The following is a 20,457-nucleotide window of genomic DNA, read 5'->3' as shown; positions in this document are numbered from 1 at the left end:
CAGGTCTTGATCTCACAGTTTGTGATTTCGAGCCCCGCATCGGGCTCTGTGCTGACAGTGCAGAGGCTGCATGGAATTCTCTCTCTCCCTCTCTCTCTCTGCCCCTCCCGCATGTGTGCTCACTCTCTCTCTCAAAATAAATCAATAAACTTTAAAAAAAAAAGAAGAAGAAGAAAAGTAACACACCCACGTACGTCACACTTCTCACACTGGGAGAAGTATTCACGTGTGTTCTCTTGCCAGATCTCCCCAACACCCCAGGAGGTGGGCAGGGCACACGCAGGTGGAGAAACCAGAGCCCAGAGGGATGAGGGGACATTTGGTCAGTGACAGAATTCAACTAAAATCCGAGTCTCCTGAGCCCCGGTGCCGGACTTCAATCACTGCACAGCCCCGTGTTCTCGCCAGTAAGCCAGGACCTCCTCCGTCCTGTCAGTTCTGAGCCCCACCCCTCAAAGATGCGGAGTAGCTAAGTCCAGACCTGATGAGGGGTGTCCCAGAAACACCCGGCAATACCACTCGTCGGCATGTCTGTAGTTGGTGTCTGGCCAGGGCCCACACGGTGCCTGGTCCTGCAAGAGCGAGTGCATCTGACCCGACAGGCCCTGGGGCAGGCCCTCCTTGCCCATCGGATGCTCCTCAGGGACTCCGACCTGCCAAGGCCGCCTCCTGCCCATCCTCCCCTCTACACTGGCCTAGAGCATCCCACGCTGTGTGGCTGCAGAGGTCATAGAGTCTGGGCTTACTGAGTTTTTTCTTACTGAACCCCTGGCATCAGCCCCTCCTGGTTCTCTTTTATGTCCCCTCCCTAGTTTTTTGTCTGCCCTCATTTTCCTCAGGGTTCTATTCCCCTTCTCAGGTTATCTAGGTCTCTGTAAGCTGCCTGGAAGTCTTTGGGGAAGGTAGATTTGAACCAGGGGTAGGCCAAGTCTCCCTGCAAGCCAAATCTGTCCTCCCGCCTACTTTTTTAAATAAAATTTCACTGGAGCTGAGTGGTGCTCATTAATGTATGTGCTGTCATGATTATCTTTGTGCTACAAGGCAGAGTTGAGCATGGCCCACAAGGCCGGAAAGATTTGCTGTCGGTCCCTTTAAGAAAAACTTTCTCGGTTTTTTTAATTCCAGTTAACGCCCAGTGTAATATTAGTTTCAGGTGTATAGTAGAGCGATTCAACCTTCCATACATCACGCGGTGCTCATCACGAGTGCTCTCCTTAACCCCCATCACCTATTTCACCCATCCCCCGCCCACCTCCCCTCTGGTAACCAGCCGTTTGTTCTCTATGGTTAAGAGTCTGTTTGTTGGTTTACCTCTCTCTCTTATTTTTTCCCTTTGCTTGTTCATTTTGTTTCTTAAATTCCCCATATGAGGGAAAGCATATGGTATTTGTCTCTCACTGACTTGTATCACTTAGTATATATAGTCTCTAGCTCTACCCATAGTTTTGCTAATGACAAGATTTCATTCTTTATGACTGAATAATATCCCACTGGAGACGCGTGTACCACATCTGCTTTATCCACTCATCAGGTGATGAACACTGGAGCTGTTTCCCTATCTTGGCTGTTGTAAATAATGCTGCTCTAAATATCAGGGTGCGTGTATCCCTTTGAATCGGTCTTCTTGTATTCTTTGGCTGAATACCTCGCCGTGCGATTGCTGGATCATAAACTGCTTGTACTTTGAACTTTTTGAGGAAGCTCCATGCTACTGCCCCCTGCGGCTGTACCACGTTGCATTCCCATCGGCAGTGCAAGAGGGCGCCTTTTCCTCCACACCCTCAGCAGCACCTGTTGTTTTTTAGGTTGTTGATTTTAGCTCTCCTCACGGGTGTGAGATGATACCTCATTGTAGTTTTGGTTCACATTTCCCTGATAAGTGATGCTGAGCATCTTTTCATGTGCCTGTTGGCCATCTGGATGTCTTCTCTGGAGAAATGTCTGTTCGTGTCCTCTGCCCATTTTAATTGGATTATTTGTTTTGGGGGTGTCGAGTTTTCTAAGAAATACTTGCCAGCCCTAAACAAGGCTGCCCACCAGAGCTTCTCAGCAGGTGGGTGAGAAGCCCAGGAAACCAGCCGAGCAGGCCCAGGATTAGTAGGAGGGGCAAACGAGCCCAGTGATTAGAAATTGAGGGGGTGTGTGGGGAAGGTATTCAAGCCTGGCCTCACAGGCTGAATAAGGCGTTAAGTGAGTATATCAGGTCGAGGCAAGCAACACGTAAGAGCGACGGGGTCCCTGCTGCCCGGGCCGTCACAGCCTCGCAGGCAGCTCGGCTACAGTGTAGCAGGATTCTCACACAGAGCGACGGGACGCCGAGGCTTGTCTGTCCAGGAAGCAACTTGATTCGTCCTGCCGGCACAAGCTCAGTGGGTTCGTACCAAAAAAACCGAGTCTCAAGTGCATCGGGGTGTAGCCTTTTATGCAATTTCTACTTCTTTGTCTCCCGTATTTGGTGACATATCGTCTGATTGGACACAGCGCAAGTTCCAGAGTCATGTTGATTGGGCCACGTTGCCTGCCTTTGTTTTCAGGAGGCCTCCACCACATTCTTGAGGGAGGGGCTCTACCACAGCAGGGTTTCTGTTTTCTTGGAAAAGTAGGAGACCTGTCTATCCTTCCCGGCCTACTCAGTGCAAAGGCCGACCTCCTTGTCTTCCTCGCCCTGTGCAGGACTTCGGAGAGGATGACTCCCTCTACATCACCAAGGTGACCACCATCCACATGGGCAACTACACCTGCCACGCCTCCGGCCATGAGGAGCTCTTCCAGACCCACGTCCTGCAGGTGAATGGTTAGTAAATGGCTCCATGCATGTCGTCCCTTCAAAGCGTTCCCGAAATGCTGCTCACAGCACTCCTCCCCATCCCGTACTCTATCTTAAAGATTGTCTGAGCCCCAAGTATCTCGTCCCTGTAGTAAGTAAAGGGCAGCAGTGGAGAAAGGGCAGTCGGCCGACTAGTTTCTCTGTATGGCTTCACCCGAAGCCTTCTTTGATGAGATGATCCCAGTGCAAGGGGGTGAGCTACTCAGGCAAGTCACACTCAGCAGCCGGGGCTCTAGTGGGGTCCCCATAGAATGTGCCGGTGCCTCAGCGACAGCCAGCTGCTGTGCTCTTGGACCCACTGAGTAGCTGACACTGTCTACAACACAACATTCCTCTCCCAGGTGGTGTTCACCCGAATCACCTGTCAAGTGGGGAGGCCTTACCTCTTACAACAGGGCCTGCTTCCCGTATGCCTCCCTAAGAGGCTCAACAAGCCTCAGTTGGGACCAAGCTAAGAACCTGAGCAGGCTTGGGACATTTTTATTGCTTCTCACAGACCCCCCCGTGTTGCCAAGACTCCTAGAAACTGAGAAGAATAAGCCCCTCCCGATGACAACACAAGCCACTGAAATAGCCAGTGTTTTCTGAGCACTTAGGCTGGCCAAGCCCTGTGCTAACACGTCATGTGGACTTTGCCAGTCAGTGTATTTTAACCCACGTTATGGATGAATCTCTAGGTAAGGTCACTTATCTGCAGCCATACCACTGGTGGGTGTCTTCCTAGACCCAGAACCATGCTTTGACCTCTGTGTCACACCACTGGATGCCCCAACCTGGCCATTTCAGCCATCAACACAAGCAGGCCATCACAGTGCCGTGGTCAGCACCCCACGGAAGTTAGATATATCCAGCCAAGCCCAGCGGGGCTCCACTTCGACCACTGAGCAGGGCGTTCAAGTATCACGGCGGTGTGGAAACTCCAAGTCTGCCCTAGATCTTTTGTGCCAGCTGGTGGCCAGGGCTTCTGCTCTGAGATAAAGTGAGCAAGGTGTTAAGAATGATTACATAATGAGGCTCCATTTCACTTACCTCTGGAATCAGGGTAACAAGCCATTTAAGGACAACTGGGGTGAGCTCAGCTGGTGTCTACATTTACCCTGCGGGATGTTGTAGGATTTTTATAGCCATACATGCCTAGGCCATATCTTAGTATTTCCCTTACCCTGGGACATACTTAATTCTTTGGGGGTTTGCAGCTGTGCTTGCTGGCTTAAATCCAGGCCTACAATGAAGTCACTGGATTTCTCCAGAAATAACCCAGGGGTTCCTCGTTACAACTAGGTGAGTTAACCCAGACTAGGTTCAGAGGCCACTGTCCAGTGTAGCCGGCAGGCAGTGTCTGGGGCTCCCTGGCACCAGGGGCTGCTCCAAGGGCAGAGCACGTGCTCTAACAGAAAGAGGGCTTTTCCCTCTAAACCTGGCAAGGAGTGCCCGGCGTGGCACAATGTCGGTGACCACTTGGTTGTGAAACAACTCGACATGGCTCACCCCAGGTCCCTCGGGTCCTCGGATAAACCTGGACAAGGCAAATGAAGCAGTATTCATTAGCCTTTTATATCCTGACCCCACTTCACAAGAACGAGGGGCTTAGAGAGCTTGAACCTCTTCTCCTTGATTTCTTACAAAAGAATCTCTGAGGAGGGGGAGGGGAGCCACCTGCCAGGGAAACTGAGTGCCTCACAGGTGAGAGCCTGTACTTGCCCCGGGCCGCTGGAAGAGACTGTGTGGTCTTAGATGACTTCATATGCTAACTGGCACGTCCATGGTGCTAAGGGCAAGTCCATGCCCTTCTGCCCCACATCTCCCCAGATTTGTGAGTCTGAGGTCATGATGCGGTTGAGTCCGTTAGTCATGCCCAGTGCTGAATCCAAGAGCAAAGCCCAAACCCAGAAGCACCATGAGGTACCCCTCGGCTCCAGCTAGAGAATGAGCCCCTCCCTCCAGGTGGGAAGTAGGCTCTGCAGCTGTTCATTCCCTCCCTGAACACGTCCCACCCACACCCACCGGCCCTACCATGACCTAGTCTCCACTGAAGAGGCTGCTTTTGGCCCAGGGGAGTCTACGTAAAGCAAAACCAACCGCTGAGAACCAAAAGAGGCCACTTGAGATCTATTTCCTAACTGCGGAAAGATTTAAGGCTTCTCTTCCAGCGGAAACACGATCAGTAGTCAGGAGCATGCTGGGATCTCGTACTTGGTGATCAGGGTTTTTTTGTCATTAAATTGGCCCTTTGTGCTTGGCCCCATGACAGCCAGGTGAGGCCCCTGGGCGGGGGGGGGGAGCGCGCCTCTAGCTGCAGGAGCCCATGAAGTTCCTGGGTTGGGCTGACTCCCAGCACTTGGGGGTGTCGTGTGGGTCCACTAGTCAGCTCCGTTATGGAAGCACCATGCTAAAGTAGGTGGAGTTGCCTCCCAGAGACCTAAGTCCACTGCCTGCTGACCTGGAAATAAGCAAGGTTTTCCGAGTGTTAGAGAAGTTAAGCTCTGTGTGGGACTGAGAGGGGGGAAAAAAGTTGTATTTGGGAAGACGGGAAGATGTTGAAAATAGAATGGTGTGAAAGACACAGTTAGGAAAGCAAATGCTGAATACCTGTGGTGCGCCATCCCCGTTTCATAGAGGAGGTGACTGGAGCTCAGAGGGATTCGGTGATCTCAGGAACCCAGCCCTGCAGTTAGGAACTGCAAAGCACATCTTGACTCCAAAGCCCAGACTCTTAACAACCTGCCCTGCCCTGCCTTACCCTACTCCTCCTTACCAGGGCATCATGTTCTTGCTATTAAAGAATCCAGATGGTGGATGCAGGTGTGGGCCACACACTGTGGAGGACAGGGGACAGGCACCCTGCCTCATGTCCCTCTGCCCCTCGTGCTGAGCTCAGGCCTGGCCAAAAACAGCTGGCAGCCTGAGCATGTGATGAAGGAGCTATGGCAGGGAATGTAGGGCCAGTTGGGCCTCAGCAGGACTGAGGTTGGCAAGCCATGTGGCTCGCTTGTCCAGCTCAGCTGGGGCTCGGCCCATCACAGTGTAGACTCCCGATGCTGCTTCAGGTCCCAGGAAGGCTGGGGTGCCATGCAAGGCTCACAGTGGCAGCAGACGCAGAGAGCTTTGCAGGCTGCAGCATGGTGCAAGAGGCTTCCTGGCAGAGCCCCTGGGAAGCTGAGGAGGCACCCTTGGTGCTCACGACAGCAGGAATGCTGCCTTGCTCAGGAGTGTCCTGAGGAAGCGGGAGAGAAGGCAGGAGGAAATTCATCCCTGGGATTGGTTCCCTTTTGTCATTCATCCCAAGCATGATTGAAAACCATGAAGATCCTGAGCTGCCTAGGTAGGATTCGGTGCTGTTGCCCAGCAGTGCTCCTGGAGGTCTGGTTCGGTCCCCACTTGGCCCGGAAGCTGGCCTGTGGCTTACTGAGTGGAGGCTGTGTGTGGACACACAGTCAGGGAGCGATGTTCTGTGTCCATTCCTCCAGATAGTTTCTCTTCAACCAGAGGGAAGGGGTTGGGGGGATGAAGAAGGGAGGACAGAGGGCCCTGCCTAGTTAACTGCTTCTCTGAGTACTCAGAAGACTCCAAGCCAATGGGCAGAGGTGCTAGGGAGTTCGCATGTGGCTGGTGGGCAAAGGCACAGAGATCCCACTCCAGGGGGTAGGAGCTGGGTAGGGCTTCCCACTCTAGGCACGGTGCAGCTCCCATCGGGCGACAACTCTGTCACAGAGTCGAGAGCCGAACTCTGAGCCAGAGAGACCTGGGTTCAAGTGCTTTTGGCATACAAAGAAGGCAAGTGAACATACTTGTAAAATGGGAATAATGCCTTATCAGCCTGATGAGATCTGCTATATCTAAAATGCTCAGAAAATGCCTGTTTACGGTCCAGGGTGGCACAGGTATGAGAGAGATTAGGGGTTGTCTCAGCCATATTTCACTACACTTTGTGGACACAGATGGTCTGAGCTGATGGCCCCTCAGAGAGCCTCCAATCCATTATACAGAGGGGAAAATCAAGGCCCAGAGAAACTTGCCAAACCAGGGATAAAATACTTCTTTCTGGAGCTGCCCCACTCCCTGATGGCAGGGGCAGGACCCCATATACAGGCTGGGCCACCACCTTCTGGGGCTTCTCCATCCACAGCTCTGCCTTGACCTGGTTGGCCTCTCTCAAATTATTAGTATGACTTCCCCATAGACCAGGCCTCCCAGAGATGAGGCCCAAACACTGACATGATTTATAACTTCATGCAAACCTCCTGCATTGCCTTCATAGGAAGGAGGGAGACCTTCAGACATAAATGATTAATCCATTAAAATAAAAACACACTCGAACTCCCCCACAGTTCAGACAAGTAAGGATTCTTTCTCAAAACACAATAATAATCTCCCAAATCTGTTTATTACTCCAGCTTGGTACTTTTGTGAATGTGCCTCTTACTTAGGACATGTTGATGCTGCCTTTCACCTTGGAAATGATCCATGCTTCCCAAAGAAAACGGGCCTTTGTGTTACATATTCAAATGTTTTCACTGGAGGGTTTTGCAAATTTAAAAGAAAGTGAATGTGTTTACCCAGAATATATTAATTTCAAATGATTTTTTGGTGTGTGAATTAATACAAAGGAAGAGGGGAGATGAGGGCCAACGGAAAACTGGTGGGTCTTTGTTGCCGGCAGGAATTTGTGTGTCCCCACCACCCGCTCAGTCTCTCACAATGAAAATGCAGGACTTTTTCTGACTGGGCCCCACCCAAGTGGGGGCCAGGGCCACCAGGGTCTTTGACGCCTCCATGCCCAGTCAGCTTCTCGGGCTCTCCTGTCCTGGCAGGAGGCTGGGTCCAGAGCCCTGGCTCTAGTAGGATTCGCATGTTCTGCCCAAGGTGATCAGGGGCTTCATCCAGAGCCTGGGCCTGTTCCACACCAGCTGTAGGATTGATGGCTGTGTCACCACACACAAGGAGGACAGTTCGGTTCTGAGGGCAGTGAGTAAGCTCCCACCCCACTGATGAGATGATTTTTTTTTTTTTTTCTTAAACATTGTCCTGTCAGTTTTCCAGTTAGCAAGTGGTCGGGTCAGGGCACGATGGGCTTCTCAGCAGAGCTTGTGCAAGGCAGTGAGCGAGGAAGACCCAAGGGACCTAGGACTGTGCACAGGGTCCCTAGCTGTCCTGCTGTTGTCTCCTCCACGCCAGTCCAGCAGGACAAAGGAGGGGAGGCCTGAGCCAGCAGCTTCCTGGCCCCGATAGCCTGCAGTCTGTGTTCACGGTGACCTGGGTCCTGCCACCCACTGTCCTTACCTCTTGGCCCCCACCCTGCCCCAACTGCTACAGCCCATGAATTTGCACTGATTGTTCCCTTGGCTGACAATGCTTCCCCCTTCTTTGCTGCCAGCCCCTCGGGATCTTCCAGGTGTCAGCATAATCTGTATCCCACACATACATACAAGTCTCCTGCAGGCCATTCACAGGCCGCGGGTTGGAAACCCAGCAGTGAGCAGGCCAAAATCTCTGCCCTCTTGGGGCAAGTCAGAGGGTGCTAAATACTCAGGAGGAGAATGGAAAAACATATAGGATAAGGAAAGTCAGATGAAAGGTAGAAATGGGAGAGGGGATGGCAAGTGAAAGCCTTACTGAAAAATTGACATCTCTGACATCTCTGTCAACTTGCTGGGAAAGTCACCAGTCCCTCCACAGGATCTTGGTCTGAGCAGCCGCAGGGTGGAGTGCCCATTTTCTGAGACAAGAGGAGGTTGGGGGAGCAGGTTTGGGGAAGAAAGTTCAGGAGCTCATGCAGACATGATAAATGCTAAGGTGTTGTGCACCCGGTTGGGTTTCTGAGCTTGAAGGTGAAGGGACATCCGGGACCAAGGAGGTGCGGTCAGCTGTGCCAAATAGTACAGATGAGGACAGAGAACTGGACCCTGGGGGCAGGGTTGGCATGTGGGGGCCATTGGAGAAGAGCTGTTTCTGTGGTGTGGTGGGGAAAATCTGATGGGACTGGCTCAAGAGGCCGTGGAGGAGAGAAATTAGAGCCCCCAAATATGGACATCTCTGCAGGGTGCTTCCAAGGAGAAAAATTGGACAGTATCGGGGAGTGAAGGTGGGGGAAAGAGGTTTGGGGTTTGTTTTCCCAAGGTGGAAATTAAATGCTTCTCATGGGCTGATGAGAAGAATTATTACAAAGGGGGAGAACACTGCAGGAGTAGGAAGGATGTGCTGGAGCAATGTGTCCTGCAGCGGGTGAGGAGGCATGCTGTCTGGGGACGTAAGACTCAGAATGGGACGAAGGAAGAAGAAGGCTGGCAGTGGTGCTGAGAACCAAGGGGTATGCCTACCCCACGGACCAGCCCACTTCAGAGGAGGAAGAGGTGAGAGAGAGAACCAAGTCCCCTTAAGAGGCTGCAGGAGAAGCCATGTCGCCAGGTTTCCATTTGAGGGAGAAGGTGAAGGAATGTTCATACAAGAGTTTGAGGATATGGGACATTTTGCTGATGGCTGAACATGAGTTCCAGAAGATACAACTGAAGGTTTTGGGGATGAGGGATGCCCCAGAAGCCCAGACTTCTTGTGAATACTGACATGCTCCTGAATAAGGGGCAGGATGAAGAGTGTCCTAACCACCTCTATTTGCATAGTTGGGGCCAGACTGGGAAGGGTGGGCCTTGGAAGATGGAACATGCAGAGTTCTGAGAGGTTGGAGGCCACAGGAGGCATGGTCTTAGCCCCAGGATGATTGTGGCTCACAGAGACCCATGGCCAGCAGGGGGCGCCTCTCACCATGAGAACATCTGAGCAGTATTTCAACCGCTGCCAGTGCAGGTGTCTTTGCCCAGTAGACAGTCATGTATTTTTTTTTTAATTTTTTTTCAACGTTTTTTATTTATTTTTGGGACAGAGAGAGACAGAGCATGAACGGGGGAGGGGCAGAGAGAGAGGGAGACACAGAATCGGAAACAGGCTCCAGGCTCTGAGCCATCAGCCCAGAGCCTGACGCGGGGCTCGAACTCACGGACCGCGAGATAGTGACCTGGCTGAAGTCGGACGCTTAACCGACTGTGCCACCCAGGCGCCCCGACAGTCATGTATTTTTAAGTGAATGACTCATTCCACACCCTTGACTTTCAGTCACGTTTCACTTTTTTCTAGAATGTTGTCATGCATTTCAGTTGACAGTTAGCCCTGAATTGTCGTCTTCCAAGTCAGAACTGACTCAGGATCTCACCTGGAACCTGATAGGTAGAAGCAAATCCTCCAGCCCCATCCCAGACCTCCGAGACCAGACCCTGCGCGGTGGTCCCGGTGTAGTTTTAACAAGGCCCCCAGGGGATGCAGATGCACGCTTGAGTTTCAGAACTTCATGGGTCCACAGATGGTATCAAAGGTCAGGGTTGAGGCCAAGGACTGTCTTCAAGGCTGGTACTGACCACTGGCCATCTATCTGAAGAAGCCAGTCCACACACCACCGGTTTAGATTTACCAGATCAATAGACAAACCTCCCATCAATTGAGGGAATGGGCACCATGGGTGTATGGAAGGTCAGTATTTCCTTTGTGAGGTGGAGAGTGTCTCCTACTGGGTTCTTTAAGTTTTCCCAGACCCCTGTCCCCGTGCCCCAAAAGCTCCCCCAGCCCCCACCACCCTGGAACGCTTATCACATTTGGAGTTCATTGTTTAATCACCTTCCCCGGGACAGAAGGCTCCATGGGGATATGGACCAGTCCCATCTTCATTCATTCTTTCCCTAATGCCGGCCACCGTGTGGTATTTAATAAATGTTGGCTGCGTATAATAAATTGACTGAATTTTGTAAAACCAATCCAAACCATTAATGTGGTGCCTGACCCAGAGGTGGGGATTCTCTGAGCAGTCCCCTGCCCCTCCCCCGCCTCCCTGACCCCCCCCCCCCCCCCGCAACGTTTGCTATTGTCCTACTTGGTAATATCTGGTGTGAAAAAGTGCCCGACATCGCTGTTGTTTTTCAAAATTTACTCAGCTGTTCTTGCACATTTTTTCTTCTGGGTAAGTTTTAGAATTCTTTTGTCAAGACCTCACCAACTGATTTGAATTGCAATTAGATTAAAGGTATGGTTTAATTTGGGGTATCTCCTTTCTTAACCCCAGTACATCTTCCTATCCCAGAAAGTCTCTCTACAATTACTCAAGTCTTTTTTTATGTCCTCAGTGAGATTTTACCATTTTTTTTTTCACTTAGGTCCACCGTATTTTCTGTCTGGTTGCTGTCAGTAAGTAAGCTATTAGTTGTGTATGTTTTGGTACTGGCCCCGTATTGCATTCACTTATTAAACCTTACTACTTTTGGGTTCATCATCAGGAGCATATCCAGGTAAAATACATTTTTTCTCCATCCTTTTAATATTTGTGCTTCTCATTTCTTGCCTTCGGTTGACTGTCACACCTGCTATAATGGTGAGTCTGATATTGCCTTCCTGCCTTTTCATTTTTTCTTTTTTTTTCCAACTTAATATTTCACCAATCTGAAAAGAATGGTGCTGTTTCTTCTTTTTATAGAGATATTCCTCATTGTAGGAAGCGAGTGTGATTCTGTTCCTATTTTATTGAGGTTTTTTTCCTCCAAGAAATTGATTTTGCATTTTTTTTCAAAAGCCCTTTCAGTGCCTAGCAAGAGAATCAAATTTTGACTGCCTGTGATTTTGGAGGTGATTAATTATAGATTTCCTGATAGTTAGCCACTGAAACATGTTATACTTGGTCATGGTATGCGCTTTTATTACCATGCTAGACTTGATTTGCTAATACGTCCCTTGGGATTTTGGTTCATCTAGTCCTAAGTGAGTTAGGTCTGTAGTCATCCTTTTTGTGCTCTTTGGCAGGTTTTAGTGTCCAGGTTATACGAGCTTCATGACCTAATTTGCAACATCCTCTCTGTCATAGGCTATAGGAATGATCCATTCCTTCAACATACGAAAGAACCTTCCTATGAAACTAGCCAGGGTGACTTTCGGTTAGTAGCACTTTTTTCCAACCACATTACTGATGTATAATTGATATACAAAAAAACTACACGTACTGAATGTATACAGTTGGATGAGCTTGCACATACGTGTGTACCCACGGTACTGTCACCACGATCCCGGTAATACACATAGCCATCACCTCCAAAAGTTTCCTTGTGTCCCCTTGTTTTTGTTTTTTAGTTTTTTGTTTCTGGTAAAAATGTGTAACTTGAGATCTATCCTCTCAATGGATTTTTAAATATACAGTACAATATTGTTGACTTGTAGGCCATTTGCTATGCAGAACATCTCCAGGGCCCATTCATCTAGAATAAGTGAAAAGTAGCACTTGAAAGTTTTTTAAATAATCTCTTCTTGACTAATTCGTGTTGGTACTTTTAAGATTCTTTTTCTTTCTTGAAGTATAATTGACATACAATAGCCTATTAGTTTCACTAGTACATCATAGGAATTCAATATTTTGGTATGTTATGAAATGATCCCCATGATTAATCTACTTAATAACCAGGAATGGTGGTTACAATATTATTGACTGTATTCCCTATGCTGTCTCTTACATCCCTCGACTTATTTTATAACTGGAAGTTTGTACCTCTTCATCCCCTTCACCGATTTTGCCTACTCCCCAACCTGTCTCTGCTCTGGTAACCAGCAGTTTTTCCTGTATCTGTGAATCTGTTTCTGATTTGTTTGTTGGTATGTTTTGTTTCTTAAATTCTAGGTATAAGTGAAATCATATGGTATGTGTCTTTCTCTGTCAGATTTCACTCTGTCCTTTCACTTAGCAGAATACCCTTCAGGTCCTTCATTGATGTCACAGATGGTAATATTTTATTCTTTTTTAGGGCCGAGTAATGTTGTATTGTATATATGCCTCATCTGCCTTATCCATGCCTCTATTGATGGACACTTATGTTGCTTCCCTATCTTGGCTATTATAAATAATGCTGCAGTGAACATCAGTGTGCATGTATCTCCTCACATTGGTGTGTTTGTTCTGTTCAGATAAATACCCAGAAGTGAAATTGCTGAATCGTATGGTAACTTGTAACTTTTTGACGAACCTCCATTCTATTTTCCATAGTGGCTGCCTGAATTTATATTCCTACCAACAGTGTACAGGGGGTTGTTGTTTCTCCACATCCTCGCCAACACTTGTTGTTTATTGAGTTTTTGAGCTTAGCCATTCTGACAGGTATGAGGTGTTAGCTCATTGCGGTTTTGATTTGCACTTCCCTGATGATGAGTGATGATGAGCATCTTTTCATATGCCTGTCGGCCATCTGGATGTCTTCTTCGTAAAAATGTCTAATCAAGTCCTCTGCCCAATTTTTAATTGGGTTGTTTGTGGATTTTTTTATATTAAGTTGTATAGGTGCTTTATATATTTTGAATACTAACTCCTTATCGGATGTGGGATTTGCAGATATCTTCTCCCCTTCTGTAGGTTGCCTTTTCATTTATTGATGGTTTCCTTTGTTGTGCAAAAGCTTTTAGTTGGATATAATCCCATTTGTTTATTTTAACTTTTGCCCTTGCCTGAAGAGACTGGTCCAAAAATGATTGCTAATATTGATGTCAGAGAGCTTGACCACCTATGTTTTCTACTAGGAGGTTTTGGGTTTCAGGTCTTACATTCAAGTGTGTAATACATTGTGGATTTATTTTTGTATATGGTGTAAGATAGAGGCCCAATTTGGTTCTTTGGTATGTAGTTGTCCAGTTTTCCCAACACTATTTATTGAACATTCTGTCTTTTCCCTGTTGTATATTATTGCCTTCTTTGGCATAGCTGTAGTGGCCATATGTACATGGGGTTTTTTTCCTGGGCTCTCTGTACTGTTCCTTTGATCTATGTTTCTTTTTTTCTTTCTTCCTTCCTTCCATCCTTTCTCCCTTCCTTCCTTTCTTTGTTTCTTTCTTTGCCAGTAGCAGACTATTTTAATTACTATAGTTTTATAGTATAGTTTGAAATCAGGGAGTGTGAAACCTTCAGTTTTCTTCTTCTTTCTCAACATTGCTTTGTCTATTTGGGTCTTTTGTGATCCCATACGATTTTAGGACTCTCAGGTCTTAATATTCATGATTTTGTGAATAATGCCTTTGTCATTTTGATGGGGATTGCACTGAATCTGTAGATTAGGTAGTATGGACATTTTAACAGTGATAAATTCTTCCAATCCATGAGCATGGAATGTCTTTGCATTTGTTGATGTCATCTTCAGTTTCTTTCATCAAAGTCTTATGGTTTTCAGACTACAAGTCTTTTACTTGAGGGGCACCTGGGTGGCTCAGTCAGTTAAGTGTTTGACTTCAGCTCAGGTCATGATCTCACAGTCCATGAGTTCGAGCCCCGTGTCGGGCTCTGTGCTGACAGCTTGGAGCCTGGAGCCTGCTTCAGATTCTGTGTCTCTCTCTCTGCCCCTCCCCTGCTCATGCTCTGTCTCAAAAATAAATAGAAACATTTAAAAAATGTTAAAAAAAAAAAAACCAATTCTTTTACTTGGTTGAGTTTATTCTTAGATATTGTATTCTTTTTGATACAATAGTAAATGGGATTGTTATTTTTTTAAGTTTATTTCTTTTGAGAAACAGAGAAAGTGTGAGCAGGGGGAGATGCAGAGAGAGAGAGGGAGAGAAAGAATCTCAAGCAGGCTCTGTACTGTCAGCGCAGAGCCCAACACGGGGCTTGATCTCGCAACCATGAGATCATGGCCTGAGCCAAAATCAAGAGTCGGGCACTCAACTGACTGAGCCACCCAGGCACTCTGGGATTGTTTTCTAAATTTCTCTTAATGATAGCTTGTTATTAGTGTATAGAAATGGAACCAATTTCTTTTTGTTGATTTTTGTATCCTCCAGTGTTACTGAATTCATTTATTAGTTCTGGCAGGTTTTTTTGTAGAGTCTTGAGGATTTTCCATATTTAGTGTCATGGCATCTGCAGATAGTGACAGTTTTCTTCTTCCTTTCCAATTTGGCTGCATTTTATTTTTCTTGCCTAACTGCCATGGCTAGAACTTCCAGTACCATGTTGCATAAAAGTGGCGAGAGTGGACATACTTGTCTTGTTCCTGATCTTACAGGAAAAGCTCTGAGCTTGTCACCATTGAGTCTGATGCTAGCTGTGGGCTTGTCATATACACCCTTTATTACATTGTGGTGCATTCTTTGTATACCCACTTTGTTGAGAGTTTTTATCATTAAGGCTTCCTTTTAAGTGATCCATTTCATTGAGCTTATCATATTTATTACCTATAATTGATTACAGTATTTTCATATTTTTATTTTTTAATGTTTATTTTAGAGAGAGAGAATGAGCACAACGGGGCAAGGGGGCAGAGAGAGAGAGACAGAGACAGAGACACAGAATCTGAAGCAGGTTCCAGGCTCTGAACTGTCAAGCCCAACATGGAGCTTGAACTCACAGTGAGATCATGACCTGAGCTGAAGTAAGATGCTTAACTGACTGAGCCACCTAGGCGCCCCTATATTTTCATATTTTTAATTCTCTATGTTCTTTCTCTATTTTTTTCACTGATCTAACTTGCCAGAAATTTGGCTTACTGATTTTTATAGACATCCAAGTCTTAGATTTATTTGTCAGTTCTATTCTTTTTTGACTAATTGATTCAGTCATTTCTGCTTCTTTCTCTATTGATTCTTCTCTCACCTTCTTTAAATTTACTTTATGTCTGCTAGGCAGGCTTGTATAAATAAATGGTGATCTAGCAAGAGCCCAAGTTTATTAACTCCCAGGTCACGGCCACACACATTGTAGTACTCTGGGTGTTCTCTCACCTTCTCCAACTCCCCACCAGTCTAGTGCTCCTAAGCCCCCCAGTTCTATCTCTATGCTCTTGAATTACACCCTTCTGACCAAAACTCTATGATATATCCAACTTGAACACTGTTCCTCCCTCTCCCAAATTCACAGCATAAGGAAATTGTCCAGATAAATTACTGTTTCTTTCCTCATTGAACAAGAGAGAGAGAAGGGAGATGCACTTTCATGCTGTAAGCAGCCCTCCAGATAGGCCTTTGCTAGAGCCCCATTTACCTCCTCCAGCCCAGTAGCCTGATCTGCACATCCTGGAGCTCTCCCCCAGAACCTCCAACAAAGAGAAACTGGGAAATGACTCAGATTGTATTGTTGTTAAGTCTCTATGTGGTTGTCACAGGGTGCCTCTGAGCTCTTGTTATGGAAACAGCTCTGGGATATTCTGAAGCTGGATTCATGCCCTTTGCTGGTTGTCCATTTGGCTTTCTCCTCAGCCCCCCAGCTTTGCCCCACAGGTGAACCAGAGAAAAGACGTGAAACTCAGACTGAGTTAATGAGGTTATTAACAGCCTCCCAAAGAGTTTTGAGGGGGAATTGCACAGTCCATGTCTCATGGGCCAATGGAGACTTTCCTTTGTCCTCAGCCCAGCCAAGCACAGGTCACTGGACACCTTGCTCACATTCTGGGGTCACCAGCAGCCTCCTTCTCCATAAGCATCAACTTGTTCTACCTCTGGTCCCAAGAAAAATCTCTCTCCTAAAGTACTGAGATGCTTTCTTTTCTCAGACAATACTTCTGGGAAAATGTAGTGGCCTGCTTCAGGAAGAATCCATCTTCCACCTTTCCACAAGGTGTGTGTTGAATTTAATATCCAGGTGCCTTTACATACACTCTCACCGACCCGTCTTGGAAGTATGTAAAGTATATGGATAAGTAAGAGCCCTCGAGTCCACTGAAAATGATATTTATTTCATTTCCTGGGCCCAAAGCTACGGGTAGGAGGGAGGATCCTCCAAACAGTCTTCATTTCCTCCAGGCGCCTCTCCCACAGACGGCTCAAGTAAGAAAGGCCAGCAAGCTGTGGAGGGTGCTGACACCTTGCCCACCCACATTTTTCTGATGAGTGAGACAGTCACACCCTTGGCCCCGAACTTGACTGCCAGGGCCCATGGCTGAGCTATGCAGGCCACACTTGCCTTCCATCCACAGTGCAGGGGGTAAGAAGTGGAGAAATAAGAGTGATCCAGTGGAATGATCAATGGACTTCCCCGGAGTGGTAATGTAATTAGCAGCCCTGCCAGTCAGTGACCAGAAGTGCTTTGCGAAGCTCTTCCTGCAAAAAAAATTAAGCCCCTGTCCAATGGCTTTCCCATAACAGAAATAATATATCTGAATTTTATTCATTTAGAAATAAATTTGCAGCGGCTGTTGCTCTTTACATGTAGCGGCTGAATAGCATTAAATAGTTGGATGTCTTTCTGATCATATTTAGAATAATGATGAAAGCCATGAATTACAGGGTACAAAGGCTGACATGTTTATTGCTTACAATCCATTTTATAGCCCTTTCTTCTAGGGCTTGCGTTGCTGAACAGGGTGATTGTAAGCGGGTTACAAAGACAACTCCAGACTTGCCTGTCGGTTCACCCCTCTGGAGCAGGTCTCGGGGCCAGAACACAGGCCCGAGGCCGGGCGGGGGCTCTCTCTGACCAGCACCAACTTGATCCACAGTCCCACCCGTCATCCGTGTGTACCCGGAGACCCAGGCGCAGGAGCCCGGGGTGGCAGCCAGTCTGAAGTGCCACGCAGAGGGCATTCCTATGCCCAGAATCACTTGGCTGAAAAACGGCATGGACGTCTCAACCCAGATGTCGAAACAACTCTCCCTGTTAGGTAAGAACTGCCCTCAGTGTCGCCGTGCTATTCCTGTCAAGTTCCAGCTGACACTTTCCCCAGGAATGGAAATGAGACACGTGATTTGTTTCTAAGTCAGATAAGCCAGACTTGTTGAGAGCAAACAAATGTCTCCCCAAATTTTCCGGCTATCTGGGCCAACGTAGGTCTTGCGGGCTTTTTGAGCACAATGATGACAAACTGCCAGTCAGGTTTCATGCCACCTTCAATTTATTCAGCTCTTCCAGCCCTTCCTGGGTATGTATCACAGATGTTGGCTGCCCTCAGCCCTGCCGAGGGGTTGTGTTTCTAACCTCAACACTGAATAGAAGGGAGACGGGAGGGGGGCACCACGGAGACTGGGGGGCACCCAGCTGAGCAGGCCATATTGAGCACTGTCCTTCCTCCAGCCAACGGGAGCGAACTCCACATCGGCAGTGTTCGGTATGAAGACACGGGGGCGTATACCTGCATTGCCAAAAATGAAGTGGGTGTGGACGAGGATATCTCCTCACTTTTCATCGAAGACTCTGCTAGAAAGACCCGTGAGTCCACTCTCGTCTTTAAGCTCCTCACTGAGCTGGTTGGGGGGTGTCTGGTGCAGGGGTACCAATTGACCAGAGCCAAAGCCACCAACATGAGCCCCTGAAGACAGGGGGAAGCCCCATATGTTTCTGTGCTTAAAGCTGGGAGCAGAGGTGCCCAAAGGTGAGCAGACCTTCCCTGGCAACCTAAACAAAACCCAGAGAGGGAAACTCCCTGGACGGCAGACAGAGCCCAGGACCACAAAGAAGCTCACATATCCTAGTCCCAGTTCTGCCTCCCGCTTGCTGTATGACTGGAACCTCTGCCCCTCCCCCAATAGAATTCTTCGTACTATCCACCCACCGGCCAGTGGTGCAGACTCCATACATGATAGACTACATAGATACCAATTCATGAATTGTATCACGTGCTGCCATCCCGCCATGGCCCAGGAACTGGCCTGGGCACACATGTACAAATAACCTTTATACTCCAGGGATAGTGCCTACCCAGCATGCCCCACGTATCCCCCTTGTAGCCACTGCCACCAAGTGGCTCTGCAGGTTGATTTCATAGACATGGGTGATAGACTTAGTCTCTTTCCCTTGTTCAGAGACTCCAAGCTGAGTCTTCATCATCCAACGAGATAATCACAAGTGTTTCAGACGGTCTTCCTGTGAGAATCCTAGCTGAAAATCAGCATGGCTTCTGGAAGTAATCCAGGAGCTCTGGCAGAGATGTTGTTCACTCCTGTCAACCACAGAAGTGGAGGATCCCGTTCGTTTCTGTGATCCTGGGACTTGATCTCAAAGATTGAGTAGAAATCGCAAGAGTCCCAAGACCTGGAAACGTGTCCAGGTTCAGAGTCCTGTCAGCGTGCTGTTGCTGGGGCAGTGAGCGGTGCAGACTCTCTATGTGGCAGAGTAGGTAGCAGGATGTCCGTGAATGGAAGCCTTACAGTCAAGACTCTGACATTTCTTTCTTCTTTTTTCCTTCCCTCAATCACGTTCCTGCTTCCCTATTCTCTGATGCTGTAGTTGCAAACATTCTGTGGCGAGAGGAAGGTACCAAGCTTACTTGTTCTGTGTTGTGCTTGTGATCACCTGTGCTCAGCCTTCCATCATGGGCCATCTTTCCGCGAGCCACCGTCTGCTTTTCCAGACACCAAGCAGTCCTCACAAGTCGAGTCCACGGGCCAGATTAGCTGGGAGGGGCGGAGGTCAATGTCGAACTCAAATGGCACACACTGAGAAGCAGATTCAAAACCTGCTAGTCTCTTTAGTGGACCCCAGTCCATTAGAACTTAAAAGTGGAGAGTTGCCATCTAAAGCTATTTGAAACTCCTCACTGAAGCAGACTGCTTGGCAGGGGCTCCTGGTCAGAATGGGCCTTCAACTTTTTTCCAGGAGCTAGTACCAGTGTTGGGGGTTAGTGCACACTTTGAGGCAATGCCAAAGAAAAAACCCACCACGATTTCTGTCAATGTATGTTTACATGCATAGTTTTGACATGAACAGACTTTTTTTTTCAATATATGAAGTTTATTGTCAAATTGGTTTCCATACAACACCCAATGAACAAACTTTTTAATTTTATATTGATGAAACCATCTTCAGGTAATAGATCGGACCATAAAAATATTGTCGTTTTTATACATCGAAAATGGTCTAACGCTGACAGTTCACGTGCTTCAAAAAATAGGCCCGTGTCAGAGCTGGGCTATAGAGCCTGAGTCACAGCTTGGGGTGTATGTGCATTTGTGGACCTCAGCCCAATGCAGCCCGTCCACCAGAGCAGAGTTCAGATCACCTTGAGGTAACTTATTCTCCACTTCAGCAGACAGGGCATGGGGGAGGAGTATGAGAAGCCACAGAACGTACCGTGTGATTTCAGGGCTAAACGCTAAATCTCCCTCCTGCAAAACCAGCATATTTACCGTCTCATTTTTCCCTCATGAACATCACATGGTATTAGGTAGACTCTAGCGTGTGCATGCATACCCATGCTCAGAATGGTTTCCCAAACGTCAGGCACCGCAGCTCACGGTATGTCTTGAGAGCAAATCAGAAGCAGGGCCTGGAAAATGAGGACTTGCTGCCAATAGGCTTTAGGATTCCTTGGAAGAATAAGTCATAGCGAAGGCCACTCACCATGGACAGTTGTCCCTTGCTGCTGCCTGAACCTAGCTAGTAGGCTGCAATATGCACAGAGAGCTTTCATCGTGTGTCTTTAAGAGGTGGTATTTTTCTAAGGTGGCTTCATACAAAGGGGCTCAAGTTTCAAAAGTGGAGACCGGCAAAGCATGCAGGAGGCCCTAAGATGTGTGCAAGGCAGCCATTAGTGGCCCCCACTCAAGGCCAACTTAAGACCCAAGGCTGCCTTTGGGCTTCGGGCTGGCAGATGCCGCCCTCCTAGTAGGCAATGCAGTGCTGAATCCATTCCATCCCACCT

At 47.9% G+C, this 20,457-nt stretch overlaps 1 protein-coding gene across 4 annotated transcripts in view; it reads left to right on the top strand.

Moving 5' to 3' along the window:
- The window catches only part of FSTL4 (follistatin like 4), a 725,054-nt gene that overhangs the window by 674,737 nt on the left and 29,860 nt on the right, over positions 1-20,457 (top strand). For all 4 annotated transcript variants that reach the window (XM_019831942.3, XM_045058882.1, XM_023255130.2 and 1 more), the window contains 4 exons: positions 2,674-2,794; positions 17,320-17,481; positions 17,892-18,026; positions 19,044-19,070. In XM_019831942.3, the coding sequence (XP_019687501.2) occupies positions 2,674-2,794; positions 17,320-17,481; positions 17,892-18,026; positions 19,044-19,070 (445 nt within the window). The remainder of the gene's footprint in view (positions 1-2,673; positions 2,795-17,319; positions 17,482-17,891; positions 18,027-19,043; positions 19,071-20,457) is intronic.

This window comes from Felis catus, chromosome A1, assembly GCF_018350175.1.
Source record: "Felis catus isolate Fca126 chromosome A1, F.catus_Fca126_mat1.0, whole genome shotgun sequence".
Taxonomy (NCBI): Eukaryota; Metazoa; Chordata; class Mammalia; order Carnivora; family Felidae; genus Felis; species Felis catus.
Note: the sequence above shows the minus strand (reverse complement) of the source record. Positions and strands in the feature narration are given on the sequence as shown.